This window comes from Rhodamnia argentea, chromosome 5, assembly GCF_020921035.1.
Source record: "Rhodamnia argentea isolate NSW1041297 chromosome 5, ASM2092103v1, whole genome shotgun sequence".
Classification (NCBI taxonomy): domain Eukaryota; kingdom Viridiplantae; phylum Streptophyta; class Magnoliopsida; order Myrtales; family Myrtaceae; genus Rhodamnia; species Rhodamnia argentea.
Window position 1 is genome coordinate 25,617,029 of NC_063154.1, and position 16,755 is coordinate 25,633,783.

Here is a 16,755-nt window from a genome sequence, read left to right on the forward strand (position 1 = left end):
GGAGTTTGAGCAACGGCGGCGTTCATGAGCTCCTGCTGAGAGCCTATGGAGGAGCGCCACTGTGGTCGAGGAAGGTGAAGAAGCACGACTACCCCTGGCCCGACGATCCGGATCCGAATGTGAAGGGCGGAGTTCTCGGCCGCATCTCGCACTTCATTTGGTGGTGAGCTGCTTACCTCATCGTGTGGACGTGTGATTTTGATTGATTGCCTCGCTATGAGCTGATTGCTTCCTTTGCGGGTGAGGAAAATGGGAAATGAAACTGGCTTGGAATTCCGTGATCAGATTGTTTTATTAGAGAACAAAAATCAAAGAGGTCGTCGTCATTTGCTCTTGTGTAGCATTCAATGGTATTGCAGAATTCAGAAAATTTTTCCGGACGGTAACACGGACGTGCCTTGCATCCTCGGGGCCCAACCGGACGGCCACTATCCCTACGGAACTCCGCTCTCGATCCATGTCCTCACCACCGCCTCTTTGGGCCTCCCCTCATTATTTCGTCTTTCCATATGATATATGAAAAAAATGACATTTTTTTTTGTATTTTTGGACTAAATTAAAATAAAGAAATAATGAAAAAATAAATAAATATGCCCATAATATACCTTAAATTTCAAAAAATTCTGATTTTTTATCCGCAATGTACTCTTAGATTTGAGTCAATAAGTGCATATAGTATAGAATTTCATCGTTCCATTATAAAAGGGCAGAATAGGAAATCCTCTCTGAAATTACCAACCCATTCCATCGAGATCGAGGTTAAGGTATGTAATTTCGATGCGGGCACAATTGTATTTTAAGATTAAAGTCAGATATTTTCCTTTTTGCAAATTCCGAAAGGTCGGGTACATAGGGGAGCATTGTTGACACTTGATTTTTGGCCCTTTTTATTTGTTCAAAAATTGATAAAAAAAAATTCATACAAATTCATAAAATAAAAAAAAATCAATTTTAGAAGCATTGAAGCCTTAAGGACTAATTTTGAACAAAAAATTTTTTTCATAATTTTTCACTTTTTTTAAAAATTTCTTTTTATTAGAAAAATATCCAAAAATAAAAAAAATAGTATTCATGACCACAAAAATATGCAAAAAAATAGTCAATATTTTTACTTTAATACTATTTTCATTTTGGTCATCCAAAAATTGAAAAATTCAATTTAGGATCACATGAGTCTTCACAAACACAACTCCTAATTGAGCCAAAAATTACATTTTTTAGTCCTTTTAATTTTATTTTCACTTTTTTTAAGTCATGTCACTTGCCTCTAACAATTAATATTTCATTTTGGTCTTAATTATTCGTGGAATTGATCAATTTTGATAAAAAAAAAAAAAAAAGGGACTTAATTACACTTTTTATTTTTAATTTAGTCCCCGATTTCATTTAAGTACAATTAGTCATTTTTTAGGGATGCCCATGGAAATCCAAGACCACTACCTTATACATTTCATCATTCTAAATTCATTGATGGGGTTCATTTGGTTAGATTTTAAAATTTAGGCTTTGGATTATTGGAAAATAATTTTCGGGTCAAACCTTGAATTTGGGGTTTTTGCACTAAATTAAGTCATTTAATCCCAAAAACACCATTCACATATGAAAAACATGTTGTAGAACCCAATTTTACCATCAATTTTGAGAAAATAGATCAAATTGGGTACAAATTCTAAGCCGGGTCGGACTCGACCCGACCGCACTCGACCCAACCGGGCAAACTCGGATTTGCAGCAGAGAATAAAACCTATTTCTCTTTCTCTTTCACATACACGCACGCCACCACCCAACAAAAAATGACATCTTCTCATCACTTAATTTTAGAATGTTCATCCTAGGTGCAACCTGTCTATTTTCAGTACAAGGTGGTACAATGAGCTAGCGTTTTGGGGGGAGAGAAGTAATGGTTTTGGGGAATTCCCTACCAAGGAATTTGTTGAGGGCAGCAACGTATAGAGAGAGGGAGAGGCTATGAGCTGATTCGGAGGGCTTGATAAAGAAGAGAGAGGTCAATGGAAGGGGGTTTCGATTTTTTGAAAAAAAAGAAAAGGAGAATGAAGTGAAAACCGAGAGTGTGGGAGAGAGGAAGCCGAGAGAGTTGGAAGAGGGCGAGAGTTCCCGAGGCGACTCGAGAGCCCCTACACACCACCTCCTCTTTCCACAGTAGCCCCCACACTATTGTCGAAGCTCTTTATTTCGTCGATGCCACTCAAAAGGTGGGCTCTAATTCCCGAGTTTCCCCTCCTGTTTTTGCTCGATTTTGGCCGAGTTTGGTTCTGTTTGACATTCGAGTCGAATGGAGCCAAACCAGCTACTCTTATGCATTGGTCTATGTTCACATACGCCCATTCGAGTTTTCATGGACTTTGGATTCACATTTTTGCCCCGGTTTGATGTTTTTCATATCGCATATTACGTGTTTGATGAAATGTCTCGAGTGGTTCAAACCCTCAATTTTGTATATGTTTTTTATGGAAAAAAATAAGAAAATAGTATTCATGGGCACAAATATAGGCAAAAATAGTCAATATTTTTTTATTTTAATTCTCTTTTCATTTTGGTCATTTAAAATTAGAAATTTCAATTTGGGATCACACGAGTCTTCACAAACATAACTCCGAATTGAGCCAAAAATTACATTTCTGAGTCCTTTTAATTTTCTTTTCACTTTTTTTAAGTTGTGACATTTGCCTTTAACAACTTATATTGCATTTTGGTCCAATTATTCGCGAAATTGATCAATTTTGACAAAAAAGATTTAGTTGTACTTTTTATTTTCAATTTAGTCCTCGGTTTCACTCTAAGTGCAATTAGTCATTTTTTAGGTATGCCCATGAAAATCTAAAACCACTACCCTATAATTTTCATCATTCTAAATCCATTGATAGGGTTGGTTTAGTATGATTTTTCCATTTAGGCTTTGGATTATTGAAAAATAATTTTCGGATAAACCTTGAATTTGGGATTTTTTACACTAAATTAAATTTTATCCCAAAACACCACTCTTACATGAAAAACATGTTGTAGAACCTAATTTCAGCATTAATTTTGAAAAAAAAAGATTAAATTGGGGCTAAATTGGGTAAAAATTTCAAGTCGGGCCAACCGAAGAGCATTGCAGGGAAGAGAACCCGTTTCTCTTTCTCTTTCACGTACACACATGCCACGACCCAACCAAAAATGACGTCCTCTCACAACTCAATTCCAGAGCGTTCATCCTATGTGCAACCTGTCCATTTTCAATATAAGGTGGTACAATGATCCGGCGTTTTGGGAGGAGGGAAGTAACGGTTTTTGGGAATTCCCAACCAAGGAATCTGCTGAGGGCAACGTATAGAGAGAGGTTACGAGTTGATCCGAAGAGCTTGATAAAAAAGAGAGAGAGGTCAGTGGAAGAGGGTTTCGATTTTTCGAAAAAAGAAGAGGAGAATGAGGTGAAAACCAAAAGTAAGGGAGAGAGGAAGTCGAGAGAGTTGGAGGGGCGCGAGAATTCCTCAACGACTCGAGAGCCCCAACACAACAACACCTCTGTTCACAGTAGCCTCCACATCATCGTCCAGCTTTTTCCATTACCGACTTCACTCAAGAGGTGGGCTCCAATTCCCAAGTTTTCCCCTCCCCTATTTTCTGCTTGGTTTTTGGCCGAGTTTGGTTCCGTTCAACATTCAAGTCGAATAGAGCCAAACCGGCAACTCCCATGCATTGGTCTATGTTCACATACCCCCATTTGAGCTTTCATGTACTTTGGGTTCACGTTTTCTGTCACGGTTTGATATTTTTCATATCGCATATTACGTGTTTGATGAAATGACTCGAGTAGTTCAAACCCCCAATTTTGGATCTATTTTTATGGCAAAAAATCAAGAAAAATAGTATTCATGACCATAAAAATATGCATAATTAGTCAATATTTTTATTTTAATTCTCTTTTCATTTGGTCCCTCAAAAATTGAAAAATTCAATTTGGGATCACATGAGTCTTCACAAACATAACTCCGAATTGAGTCAAAAATTACATTTTCGAGTCCTTTCAATTTTCTTTTCACTTTTTTTAAAGTCATGACATTTGCCTCTAACAACTCATAATGCATTTTGGTCCAATTATTCGTAGAATCGATCAATTTTGACAAAAAAGACTTAATTGCACTTTTTATTTTCAATTTAGTCCCGAGTTTCACTCTAAGTGCAATTGATCATTTTTTAGGGATGCCCATGAAAATCCAAGACCACTACCCTATACTTTTCATCATTCTAAATCCATTAGTGGGGTTGGTTTGGTTAGATTTTTTCATTTATGTTTGGATTGTTGAAAAATAATTTTTGGGTGGTCAAACCTTGAATTTGGGGTTTTGCACTAAATTAAATCATTTAATCCCAAAAACACCACTCTTACATGAAAAACATGGGGTAGAACTCAATTTCAACATCAATTTTGAGAAAATAGGTCAAATTAGAGCTAAATTGGATAAAAATTCCAAGCCGGGTCGGACCCAACTCGACCCGGCCAACCCGGATTTGCAGCGAAGAACAGAACCTATTTCTCTTTCTCTTTCATGTACACACATGCCACGACCCAACCAAAAATGACATCATCTCATCACTTAATTCCAGAAACTTCATCCTAGGTGCAACTTGTCCATTTTTAGTACAATGTGGTCCAATGAGTTGGCGTTTTGGGGAGGGAAGTAACGATTTTTGGGGATTCCCAACCAAGAACTTTGTTTAGGGAAGCAACGTACAGAGAGAGCGAGAGGCTACGAGCTGATCCGGAGAGCTTGATAAAGAAGAGAGAGGTTAGTGGGAGGGATTTTTGATTTTTTGAAAAAAAGAAAGAGAAGAATGAGGTGAAAACCAAGAGTAAGAGAGAGAGAGGAAGCCAAGAGAGTTGGAGAGGCGCGAGAGTCCCCTAGACGACTTGAGAGCCCCGACACATCATCACCTCCGTTCACAATAGCCTCCACACCGTCATCGAGCTCTTTCCATCGCCGGCGCCGCTCAAAAGTTGGGCTCCAATCCCTGAGTTTTCCCCTTCCCTATTTTTGCTCTATTTTTGGTAGAGTTTGATTTCAATTCAACATTCGAGTTGAGCATAGCCAAACCGGCTACTCCCATTCATTGGTCTGTGTTCACAAACCCCTATTTGAGCTTTCACATACTTTGGGTTCACGTTCTCTGTCCCATTTTGATGTTTTTTGTATTGCATATTCCATGTTTGATGAAATGTCTCGAGTAGTTCAAACTCCCAATGTCGGATTTGTTTTTTATGACCAAAAATAAAGAAAAATAGTATTTATAGCCACAAAAATATGCAAAAACAATCAGTATTTTTTTATTTTAATCCTCTTTGCATTTTGGTCATTTAAAAATTCGAAAATTTAATTTGGGATCACACGAGTCTTCACAAACATAACTCCGAATTCAGCCAAAAATTACATTTTTGAGTCCTTTTAATTTTCTTTCCACTATTTTTAAGTCATGACATTTGCCTCTAATAAATCATATTTTATTTTCATCCAATTATTCACGGAATTGATCAATTTTGACAAAAAAAGACTTAATTACACTTTTTATTTTTAATTTAGTCCCTAGTTTCATTCTAAGTGCAATTATTCATTTTTTAGGGATGCCCATGAAAATCCAAGACCACTACCCTGTACCTTTCATCATTCTAAATCCATTGGTGGGGTTGGTTTGATTCGAAGTTTCATTCTAACTTGCCTTTGCGTGTACGGATAAATCTTTGCATTTTAAGAAAGAGAGCAACAACCTGGGTTCAAGCTTGTCAATTTAAGCTCAACTCCTTCGCCATTGGTCCGAATGTAAGGAAATGCTTGATTAATAGAAAATAAATATGCTACGCATGAAAAATTAATTATTTTTGTGAGAACTAAGGGCATGTATGGTGACCATTCTGATCTCAAAAAGTGATTCGGATTAAAATGAATTTTTATGATTCTATTCTCTGGATGAGTTTTAAAGAATCAGAATGCGTTTGGTAACTGCCCAAAATTTCTAATTTTGTAAAAGAAACGCGTTTAATAACTGCACAAAATTTTTGTTCTTGGGAACAATTGCTCTTCCTAATTTTTGTTATTTAAATCAAATAATAACGTAGTTACTTTGTGAAATTACATCCTACATTTCAAAATTAATCGAAGATTAATTCATATTGATGCTCTTATATAGCATATTGCATATTGAAATATAAAAATAAATATCAAGAATCATCACAAGTCATTTTCACCATTTATTGTTGGGTTTCATCAAACTCTTTTGAGCAAGTAGACAACCGACACGAGCGACCCTTTTGTTTCTGTAAGGAAAATGCATTGTAGTGTCCTGCATTTGGGTGCATTTTTGGTTATAGGAAATCAAATCTCAATCTTAATTCATCGAAAACTTAAGAACGAGAGCTTATTAAGTGTTCATGATGGTTATTTTTGTCTTTTTCCAAAATTTTCTAAACTAGACTAAGTCTAAAGTACATAAACCTAGGTGAGTCACAATCAATGAAATCAAGTGCGCAATCAAAGATCATGACATTGATAAATCACATCACAAAACCCTAATGAAGCCCTAAGTGTTTAGAGAAATATGGTTCAAGTTTAATTGCAAAGGTATTTATGATTTTTCTAAAAAAGAACAAAATCTGTGAAATCTAGATAATCTAAGCCCAAATTTATGAAAATGAGGTCTAACTAGCCTAATCTAAGCTTCTTTTATTTTTATGGATTTTTAAAATTTTTCTTATTTTGTTAAAAATTTTCTAAAATTTTTTCGAATTTTTTATATTTAATATTTTATTATCTTATATATTTTTTTTTGAAAATGAGACCTCGCTTCATCTTAGGTTGAAGAAAAATTGACAACGTAACTAAAAAGGAAAAGTGAGAGATGTGAGACTTCATTCGGTTTTATGATTTTCAAAAGTAGTTCTCTTTTTCGGAACCAACTTTTTTTGGCGCTTATTTTTGCTCTAAAGTCGTTTTCGAAAATAGAATCAGAATTAAAATCATTTACGTTATTAAACAGGATTCTCATCTTTTTTTTGTTACGAGGAATAGAATCGGAGGACTAGAATAGTTAACCATACATGCCTTAAGACTAATTCTCATTTTTAAAATGAATGATTTTAAAAAAAATTAAAATTTATGTGTCAACAAATATCTAAAACTTTTTTTTCGCCTCATCAATACCTCAAACTCGTGCTAACCGCTCAAAAGTATCTTCCGCCCATACGACCTTCAAAACTCCGCAGTGGCAGCGTGTGTGACCGTTAAAAATCTGATGCAGCTGCCCTCTTGGTTGACGTTACAAGATCTGTCCATTGCCATGGCAAATTCGTTGGATTGCCGTCATTCGTATATACTATCCCGTCGGATTTTTAACGCCGTTAAAAATGGGAGTGTAACCGGAGGTATGTTCTCATAGAATAATTTTTGGAGTATAAAAACCAATTTGCATTTGGTCATCGCTGGAACGGAGCGCAGGCGATTGGCCCCCCTCGAACTTTGAGGCTGAGGATATATCATTCGACTCGAAACCAAGTCTTACATATCTTCGTCTTCTTCCTTCTCCTCTTCCCTTCACTTCACTCTTCAGCCATGTCTTTCGCTCTCTTCAACACCCTCAACGCCCCCCACGCATGCCTTCGCATGCCCATCGGCAGCAACAAGCTCTTCCAGATCCCTCCTCCCGCTTTCTTCAAGCTGCTCCAACCCCACGATTCTCCTCCTCCGCCGCCGTCCCTATCGCGACCCATCGCCCCGCGGCCCGTCGTCGCTCTCTGCGCCAAGAAAGCGTCGCAGGGCATGAAGGAGCAGAAATGGACCCACGAGGGCATCATCGTCGAGTCGCTACCCAACGGCATGTTCCGCGTCCGCTTGGACAACGCGGACGTGGTCCTTGGGTACATCTCGGGGAAAATCAGGAAGAATTTTATCCGTATGTTGCCTGGGGATAAGGTGAAAATCGAGGTGAGCCGTTACGACTCGACGCGAGGGCGCATCATCTACAGGCTTCGCAACAAGGATTCTGGTGATTAGGCAAGTGTTTTACTAATCGTGCGCACTTTCAAGTGTTTGATGAAATGACTCTGATGGATATTCCTCTGAAGAGCTTTGCTAATAGAATTGCGAGGAGGTGGGGCACTTTGTTTTTGCTTATGTAATTAGTTTAAATACTTGACGGCTTGAGTTCGATATGGCATTTGGGGAAGTGTTTTTCTTTTAGATTGCATACTGGAGCAGGTGTAAGAGCTGCTCTTCAGTTGAATGGAAATGAAATGTATTTATCTCAGATTGTTCCGTGGCGCAAATATGTGCTTTATGAAGCGTATAATTGGCATCAATGTTTATGCAATTTAGTCATAAATTCCTCTTGAGGTTTCTACTACATGAGCACCAGTTGCGAGCTTCGAATTGTTGCCCTATTGTTTGCGTAGTTGAATGGTGAATTGTGTCATTAATCAACATCTCTTTCATTTTGCCGCATGAAAAATTTATCCTAGAAGGAAAATTCTTTCTTTTTTCGTGCACAGATTGGTAATTAATAATCTCAGCTCAAGTAAGAATTGCGGGGCTTCATGACTGCTTGACCCGAATTTGTGACCCAGTATCCAGATTATGCTGGAACTAGAATTGGAGATGCAAAACTAAATGTGGAGGATAATCTGTGTGTGCATGTAAACGTGCAAATACTTGTTCTTGAGCTGACTCATTTGACCGTCTGCATCAGACACATCGATAAAATTAAATAGGGAATCAACATAGACTGTGGAGAACTTACTGTAATACTTCTATTTATTCTCTAGCGTTATACTCCGAATCATATAGCTACAGGGAGAAATCATTACACTGGTAAGTGTTGATCGACATAATAGGATATCCTAATATGTTGAGCTCTCAAGTTCATCATTGTGCTCATATATATGACTCTATTAGCTCCTAACTCTATACAGTAAAATAATTTCGTCAGTAGCAATCCTGTTGCATCTCTGGCTGTACAAGAGTGGAGAAGACAATCTGAAAAAAGACAAAAAAAACAGCAACAACGTTTGAGTCCTTCAATCTTGCCTCTTCTCCTGCACGAGGGGCTTCCCATTGCTTAATTTTAAAGGAGTATCGCCCTGCCATGCTAGAAAAAGTTAATCGGCAGAATTGCAACGCACAGTTCTTGTGAAGATCTTGGTTGCATGATTCGCCAAACATCGCACTGGTGAGAGGCCCAGCGCAACTCGAAGGATGCTTTAAATCACAGGGATGTTGTATCTGGAAAGGCAGTTTGGCAGATGACTTGTGGAGGGAAAAGTTTGCATACTTCGCAGCAGTACATGGGAACCCCGGATTTCCATTTCGCGCATCGAACAGTCTCGACGTTTAATGGAATTGCAATATCTACTACTCGACTCTCGCAGTTGCATGTTAATGAGCATGACCTGGATGTTGAAAACTAGCCACTTCAGACTGATAAGAAAAGGAGAGAGCGAGGGTGGATGGGCTCGACTCGAGGAGTAAAGAGAATGGCTTCTCACCCAACCTATCAAACTGGTCTTCTTTTATCCTCACTTCACTTTTTCACGGTTTGGTCTCATATGGTGTCTTATTTTCTTTGATAAGAAAAAAGTTTGCAAGCAATGGCATGCTAAACTTAAATATAATTGCCTTGTAAGAGGAACTATATTGAAGTAAACTTCCACCAGAAAAAAGACTAAAGAGTGCATTAGCAGGTTTGCTAAATCTACCATTTGGGGTTATCTGGCTTGCTTGAGTTTCTGGTGCTAAGTTGTAAATACTAGTGATTCCGGGTTTTATATGGAGGAAGCATATTATTACCAAATCCTGTAGTATTAATTTGCCTTCTTCATCACAATAGAATATAAGATGGTCGGCGATAACTTCTTTTGGTGTGCAAAGAGTTGAATTTGAAGTTGGGCTGACAGTCCGATAGTACAGGATAGCCGGAATGGTCGAGAAATGGCAATTGCCATCAAGCTGATGACTATGTCTGCTTCAATCCTCTTTAAAGCTCAAACTGAAATAACAATCAACTCTTCGTCAGTACCCAAAACTCACAGTACTCTGACTTGAGAACCGCTTGGCGCTTGACGTGAATTTTGTGATCTAGTGTCCAGATTATGCTGGAAAATCAGAGATGCAAAAGTAAATCCAGAGAAATCATTACACTGCTAAGTGCCGATAGATACAAGAACCGTATCTGACTGTAACTACATAAGACTCTGGGAGATTATACTGCAACAAACTCTATTTACTCCATAGAGTCATAAACTCAGATATTGTACAAAGTGAACTCATTACACTGCTAAGTGCTGATGGATACAAGAAGGTTCATACATTGAGTTTTCAACTCCATCACTGTGGTTATATATGGCGGAACCGCAAGAGAAAATTTCCCATTAACCAGTGAGAAAAGAAAGGAATCTTACGAGTACCTCAGACTTAATACAGTAAGAAATTTCATCAGGTTAACGGTCCTGTTGCATCTGTAGCTGTACAATGTGAAGGACACTATCACAAAGAGAAAAGAAAAAAGAAAGCAACATTTACATTTTTTATACTTGCCTTTTTTCCTGCACAAAGAGCTTACCATTGCTTAATTTGAAGAAAAATAAAGCTGTGTCATGCCTAGAAACAGTTATCTCCTTTGATGGATCTCAGGATCCCAAGACCTACAATTTCACGAATCTTTTCACAATCTTCGATGTACAGCGACTTCAGGCATTTGAAGTTCGATAGGTCCGGTAACTTTTCCATGGATTTGCAGCCAATAATCCTCAAGTTCCCCAAGGACTCCAATTGGTCAAGGCCTTCAATGTCGCTTATCTTCTCGCAATTCTCGATCTCCAAGTCTTTCAGCTTCGTCAACTTCGACAAGTTCGGTAGTCTCTCCAAGGATCTGCACTCCGAAATCTGCAGCTCCTCCAGGGTTTCCAATCTGTCAAGACCTCCAATATCCTTGATCTTATCACAGTTCTTAATTTCGAGAACTTTCATCTTTTTCAAGTTCGACAAATCAGGTAAACTCCCGATGGATCTGCAGTGGGATATCTGCAGTTCTTCCAATGACTCCAATTTATCAAGTCCTTCGATCTCGAGTAACTTCTCACAGTCTCGCAGCTTGAATTCTTTCAGCTTTTTCAAGTTTGAGAGATTCGGTAATCTGTCAAGTGACTCACAGTTACGTAGAACCAAGCGTCTTAGGGATTCTAACCGTTCTAGCCCATCAAGCTTTTTCAATTTGCAGTATATCACATCGAAAACTTGAAGCGACTCCAACCCTTCAAGGCCCCGAATCTCTGATATAGCTGAGTGAAGGAGCTCCAACTCTGTCAGGTTTCTCAAGTTTGAAAGATCAGGAACAATTGTCATAGACTTGCAGTTGCCTATATATAATGTAGATAAACTAGAGGGAAGTTGAATGAAGGACTGCAGATCTACACAGGACAATACCAGCTTCTTCAGTCGAAAAAGCGAACCCAGGTTAGCCGGTAAGGTAGTAATTTTCGAGAGGGACAGCTGCAATGTCTCCAATTTGGATAACATTCCGAGCCACAAAGGGCTAGGATCTTCAACCAGTTTGGTTGGGTCCTTGGTGGGAAATCCCTGCAGATGAGAGCCATCGGACAAATACAAATGCCTCAGATTAATCAGATTGGAGAGATCTGGGATTTTCTCCATTGACTGAGAACTAACTCGTAGATTAATCAAGCTACTAGGAAGCTCTGGAAGCCCTTTAAGCTCTTTGCATAATTCCAAATCAAGGGTCTCCAAATGAGAGAGTCCGCAAATAGTTTCTGGTAAACTATGAATGCGATTATCTGATAAGCTCAAGATTCTAAGATAGGCAAGTTCCCCTATATCACTAGGAATGTCACCCTCCAGGTTGCAACCCTTGGCATGTATCTCCTCAAGCTTTTCCAGCATCCCAATAACAACTGGTATTTGATCTATATAACTTCCCTCGACTTTCAACACTTTCAGGTTTTTAAGATTGCTAATCGAATCGGGCAACTCAGTTATCCCTGTGCTGGATAGATTGAGCTCGACCAAGGACTCTAGTTGCCCGATGGTGTCTGGAAGTTTGTTTATTGACCTGCAACCTTTCAGAGATAAGCGCTCAAGTTTTACTAGCGCTCCAATAGAGTCTGGGAGTTGAGTGATTTTTGCATTATCTAATGCAAGATATGTGAGAGATTCCAGCTGGCTGATTGAGCTCCTAATTTGGGTCAATGACTTGCAATCACGGGCACTGAGAGTTTCGAGCTTCTTCATACCTCCAGGCATGATAAAAATTTCTTGTACAGAGGTTCCATCAACAATGAGCTCCGTCAAAGCTTCCATGGAGCCCAACTTTTCAGGCAACTCTTGGATTGAATGGCAGTCCTTCATGTTTAACGAAACAAGGTGCTTTAAGCCACCAATGGATGCATCGATTCCCACTAAACTTTCACAGCCTTCAAGAATCAATATCTCGAGAACTTCATAGGGAGAAAAATCAGGGTTCCTGTATAAGCATGTACATCCCGTAAGATTAAGAACCTTTAGGTTCTTTGACATCTGCAAGAATAACAACAGTGAGAGCAATAAATACATAGGTATACTGAAATATTGAAAACCTTGTATAAGAGCATGGCAGTCACAAAGCATGTCCTACCTTGAGTTGATGCCAGCCCTCCCAGTATTCACTGATCTTGCTCCAAGAGAGATCAAGTATGACTAGATTTACCAGATAAAAGCTCGTAGGCAAGAAATTTGAAGGGCAATAATGCCAACAAAGCCACCTTAACTGTGGAAGAAGATTTTCAAAGTTACCAGCAAGGTTCACGCCATTGACCTGGAGGAACCTTAAGTTTGATAGACATGCAAATTCAGCTCGAGTGAAATAGTACTGTGACTTGCTATCAAACTTAAGACAGAGGGCTTCAATCATTTCAGTACCCTACAAATGCAACACGAAACAGAATAAGGACAAAAGCCATGATAACTCTACATTATAAATCAGCAAAATAGCTTGTTCCTACTTTGGAGCATTTTAAGGAGGCCATTGGTAAAAGCACATAACAGCATTTGACATCATGAAAGCAAAGCATTTAAGCCCCTAGAAATGAATGATTATTAGTGATGGTAATGGTCAACAAGGAAACTTTTTTACCTTGTGATTTATTAATGTGCGCAATGCTTCCTCATGGTTCCATAATCTACTGCGCCTCCCGAATTCCATGCTACCTTCTTGTCGAACAATCTCTCGACCGAGGTCTCTAAGCTGGTCATGCATCCACAGCTTGTTGTCATCACCAATCTTTATCAGAGACATGAGACGAAGAACTTCAACACCTTCCTCAGGGAAAAAATCAGCATCATCCCATAAATGAACCACGATTCTCTTGTCAAACCCAATGAACAAACATGCTATGTCAAGAAAGATCTGCTTCTGCCAGTGATCTAGAGCATCGTAGCTTATCCTCAACTTTTTCCCAACTTCATCGCGAGGCACTTTTTCCAACTTTTTCAATGTGTCCTCCCAAACTTTTTTTATTTTCCCGGACAGAAATGAACCTATGGTCTCAAGAGCTAGAGGAAGGCCTCCAGTGATGTCGACCACCTTATTCGAGTAAGCCAAATAATCATCAGGAGGGCAGTCCCTTCTGAATGCATGCCTACTGAAAAGTTGAATGGACTGATCTTCATCCATCCTTTCCAGTTCATATGCCCAATCCACTTCAGGGACATTGAGCACATCTTTGTTTCTGGTTGTAACAATAATCCTACTACCTGGACCAAACCAATCGCGCTTTCCCGCGAGCGCATTTAACTGAGCTCTCTGGTCAATATCGTCAAGAAGGATAAGAACTTCCTTACCGGAGAATCTCTCTTTGATTGTGTTGATGCCTTCATCCACATTAGTAATTTCTGGACCCTTCTTTTTGAGGATGTGTGAGATCAGTTGATTCTGCAAGAATTCAAGACCCCTGTTCTGTGATGTTTCTCTTACATCTGCGTGGAAGCTACAGTACTCAAAACGACTTGAAAGCTGGTTAAATACAACCTTCGCAAGAGTGGTCTTTCCAATACCACCCATTCCATGAATCCCAATGATCCTTACATCATTGGAACCCACATTCAGCATTCTCATGAGTTTATCCACGTGATCATCGATTGCAACCAACTGGTCAGTTACATTCAAATGGTGAACCTTCAGGCTAATCAGAACCTTTCGAACTATTAACTCTATGAGTTTTCCTTCATGCCTGCATTACATGGATAGTTGACAGCATGAGGGATGAGAATACTCCAACAAGAAAAATCATCAAATTAAGGAAAACGGAATTTCAGAGAATGAGTTATGCCATTCTAGTCCATCCAGGGACTTAACAGTAGGAAGAGGTAAAAAAATTCGGTTTGACACAAAGAAATTGACAATATCAATAAACATGAGTAGAAACTGAAATTCTGGCTGTACTTCTTTTTGGCGGTTTCCAGAATTTTGTTTCATTTCCTTGATTAGGAGAACTAAACTAAAATTCCTAATACAATTCACAAGTAATGAAATGAAATAGCAGCAAGGGGCAAAGAAAGTTACCCATTAGTATCCTTTTCTAACTCCCAGCCCTTGATCTTTCCAACCTCCTTTAGAGCCTCTTCCCATTGGTGCACAAGATTGGGCTTATTCTTCTTCTTGTGTTGACGGAGGGCTTCTAAATATGGTCCCCTGTTCAGCTTTACTTCGGATGGATCCGCGTCGTAGAATATGGGCAGAATTTCCAGCCCAGTTATTTTACTGCATTCCACCATCTGTGCCAACTCGCGTAGGCACCATTCACTCTGTGCATAGTCTTTAGAGAAGATGGGTATGCATATCTTTGAGTTGTTGATTGCCTGGAGTAGCCAACTTATCCTCCCTCCAACTGGAAGCTCATCATTGTCTCTGAAAGCACGGATTCCAGCATCCATAAGCCCATGATAGAGGCAATCCACAAATCCTTTGCGTGTATTTGGGCCTCTGAAGCTCAAGAAAACTTCATACTCGACACCTGGTAAATCTGCAGAGCTATAAGATGGTAGATCAGAACTTCCCCCTGCATCCGAATTACTGCTTTGCAGTCTTTTTCTCTGATAAGAATCTTCATCCAACCTGCCACTCCAATCAAATTTCTTTTGCGAAAATTGTGCTGGGAGAGCACGAAGAGTTTCCCGGAAGCGTACTTTCAGAGTTCTACCATTAGATCTCTGAACAGCTTTCCTGGGAGTAAATGGATAATGAAAACCAGAATTAGCAATAAAGGGTCTACTATACACTTGATTAGGGGTTGGAAGATTTACAATTGCTTTGCACATCATGATGAAGATGTACCAGAACTAAAACAGGTGAGGAGAGGTTTTGGTCCTTTTATGAACAGGCCAAATGAATGATATGTTTGATGGAGTCCTCAGCTGAGGCTGCTGAGCTCCCTTATATATCTTTCTAAAACCTAGTTCCAGTTGGACACACCACCAGAATTCAAATTATCTATCCTTGATCACCAACCAACACAACACGGTCTTGACCGTCTGGACCAATAACAGAGATTCTTGGGGACGAAGTTTTTAGATTTCTAACAGTCAACTGTTGGGCTGCTCCTCTACCGACATTTCTAAAACTTTTCCTCCAAAACTTTTGAAAAATTTCCCTCATAATGTCGGTCTCGAAAATGACATTGACTTATCCATTTGCACAGTCAGCAAACAAGTACAAGATTAGGATCTCAACAGGAAAACCTTTTTGCGCTCCCTTTTCACCAACAACCTGCGGAAGAAAAGCCCGCCCCAGAAACTGTTGAGCAAATGACTTTCTTTCTACTTTCCCGGAATCTACCTTGCAATACACCATATGGGATTTAACTTAGAGAAAGAGAGAACAATTGTTTATTTTTCCCATGATTACGTGTTCAAACCAACTACTTCAGCCAAACCCAACGTCCTTTCCTAATCATTGTGCTGGAAAATTCACGTGCAAAGTTCATGAATGTTACAAGCATGCAATTTTCCAGACAAGTCATATACTTGGAACATAATTAAATTCAGTTCTTTTCGAGAAAGAAATAAAGAAATGTCTCCTCAACAATCTGAAAGCGAACATCCCTTGGCTGCAAAAAGGAAACTTCGCTTCAGATGCTTCCGACGTGGGAAGAACATTGTCGATAAATAGAATATCCCAGAATCTTTGACTTTACATCACGCATCAAATCACAGCACTGAAACGAAATGAAGTCGGTCTAAACTAGGAGCCAATCCCGAGAAGCAATCCGCCATTAAAATAAAAAAAAAAGTTCATTCTTGAATGAGGCCGGCGTGGAGAATTCGGAATTTTCCCGGAAACCGTCGCGATCTTGCAGACTCGGACGGCGCCTCCACGCTCGAGTTGGAGTGAAATAGTGGGTGACTGATGGAAACTCAGCTGCTTCGAAGCGCGGTGCCATGGCCGGTTGCACGACGAAGGAAAGCTCAACGCAAAGAGCGACTGAAACCATCATTTGCTTGTTTTTGCGCTATTGAAACTTGAAAGGAATCGCCACATCACGATGACCATTTTATGATGCATTTGGCTCCAAGACGAAAGCATTTTCCTTCCATGCTTTTTTCTCTTCAAAATGGACGTGATCTAATTTCAAATGTGATAAGAGGAAGGAAAAATTAAAATCAAAATTTGGGAAAATTACACCTAAAATCACTTTATACAACATATACCCACATACATAAAATA

The 16,755-nt window shown here is 39.2% G+C and overlaps 2 protein-coding genes across 3 annotated transcripts; one reads left to right on the forward strand and one right to left on the reverse strand.

The window, feature by feature from the left end:
- Positions 1-7,491: 7,491 nt before the first annotated feature.
- Positions 7,492-8,944, forward strand: LOC115727026 (translation initiation factor IF-1, chloroplastic). 2 transcript variants are annotated; one of them, XM_030657137.2, is made up of 2 exons: positions 7,492-8,042; positions 8,612-8,944. In XM_030657137.2, the coding sequence occupies exon 1, from the start codon at positions 7,602-7,604 to the stop codon at positions 8,040-8,042; it is 441 nt and encodes a 146-aa protein (XP_030512997.2). In that variant the 5' UTR covers positions 7,492-7,601; the 3' UTR covers positions 8,612-8,944. The 2 variants fall into 2 exon arrangements, with proteins under 2 accessions (XP_030512997.2, XP_048135476.1); XM_048279519.1 differs by having other exon boundaries at positions 8,619-8,944.
- Positions 8,945-10,603: 1,659 nt separating this feature from the next.
- On the reverse strand, positions 10,604-16,553 carry LOC115727025 (disease resistance protein RUN1-like). The gene is made up of 4 exons (XM_030657133.2): positions 14,596-16,553; positions 13,168-14,263; positions 12,670-12,954; positions 10,604-12,572 (listed from the first exon to the last, which is right to left on the reverse strand). The coding sequence occupies exons 1-4, from the start codon at positions 15,351-15,353 to the stop codon at positions 10,641-10,643; spliced, it is 4,071 nt and encodes a 1,356-aa protein (XP_030512993.2). The 5' UTR covers positions 15,354-16,553; the 3' UTR covers positions 10,604-10,640.
- Positions 16,554-16,755: the final 202 nt, after the last annotated feature.

Bases quoted from the DNA above. Each gene is read 5' to 3' on its own strand.
- LOC115727026 (XM_030657137.2), top strand. From the start codon at position 7,602: ATGTCTTTCGCTCTCTTCAACACCCTCAACGCCCCCCACGCATGCCTT.
- LOC115727025 (XM_030657133.2), bottom strand. From the start codon at position 15,353: ATGATGTGCAAAGCAATTGTAAATCTTCCAACCCCTAATCAAGTGTAT. The intron at 14,264-14,595 runs GTAACTTTCTTT...CATGTAATGCAG, and splicing joins TTAGAAAAGGATACTAATGG to GCATGAAGGAAAACTCATAG. The intron at 12,955-13,167 runs GTAAAAAAGTTT...TTGCATTTGTAG, and splicing joins GCACATTAATAAATCACAAG to GGTACTGAAATGATTGAAGC.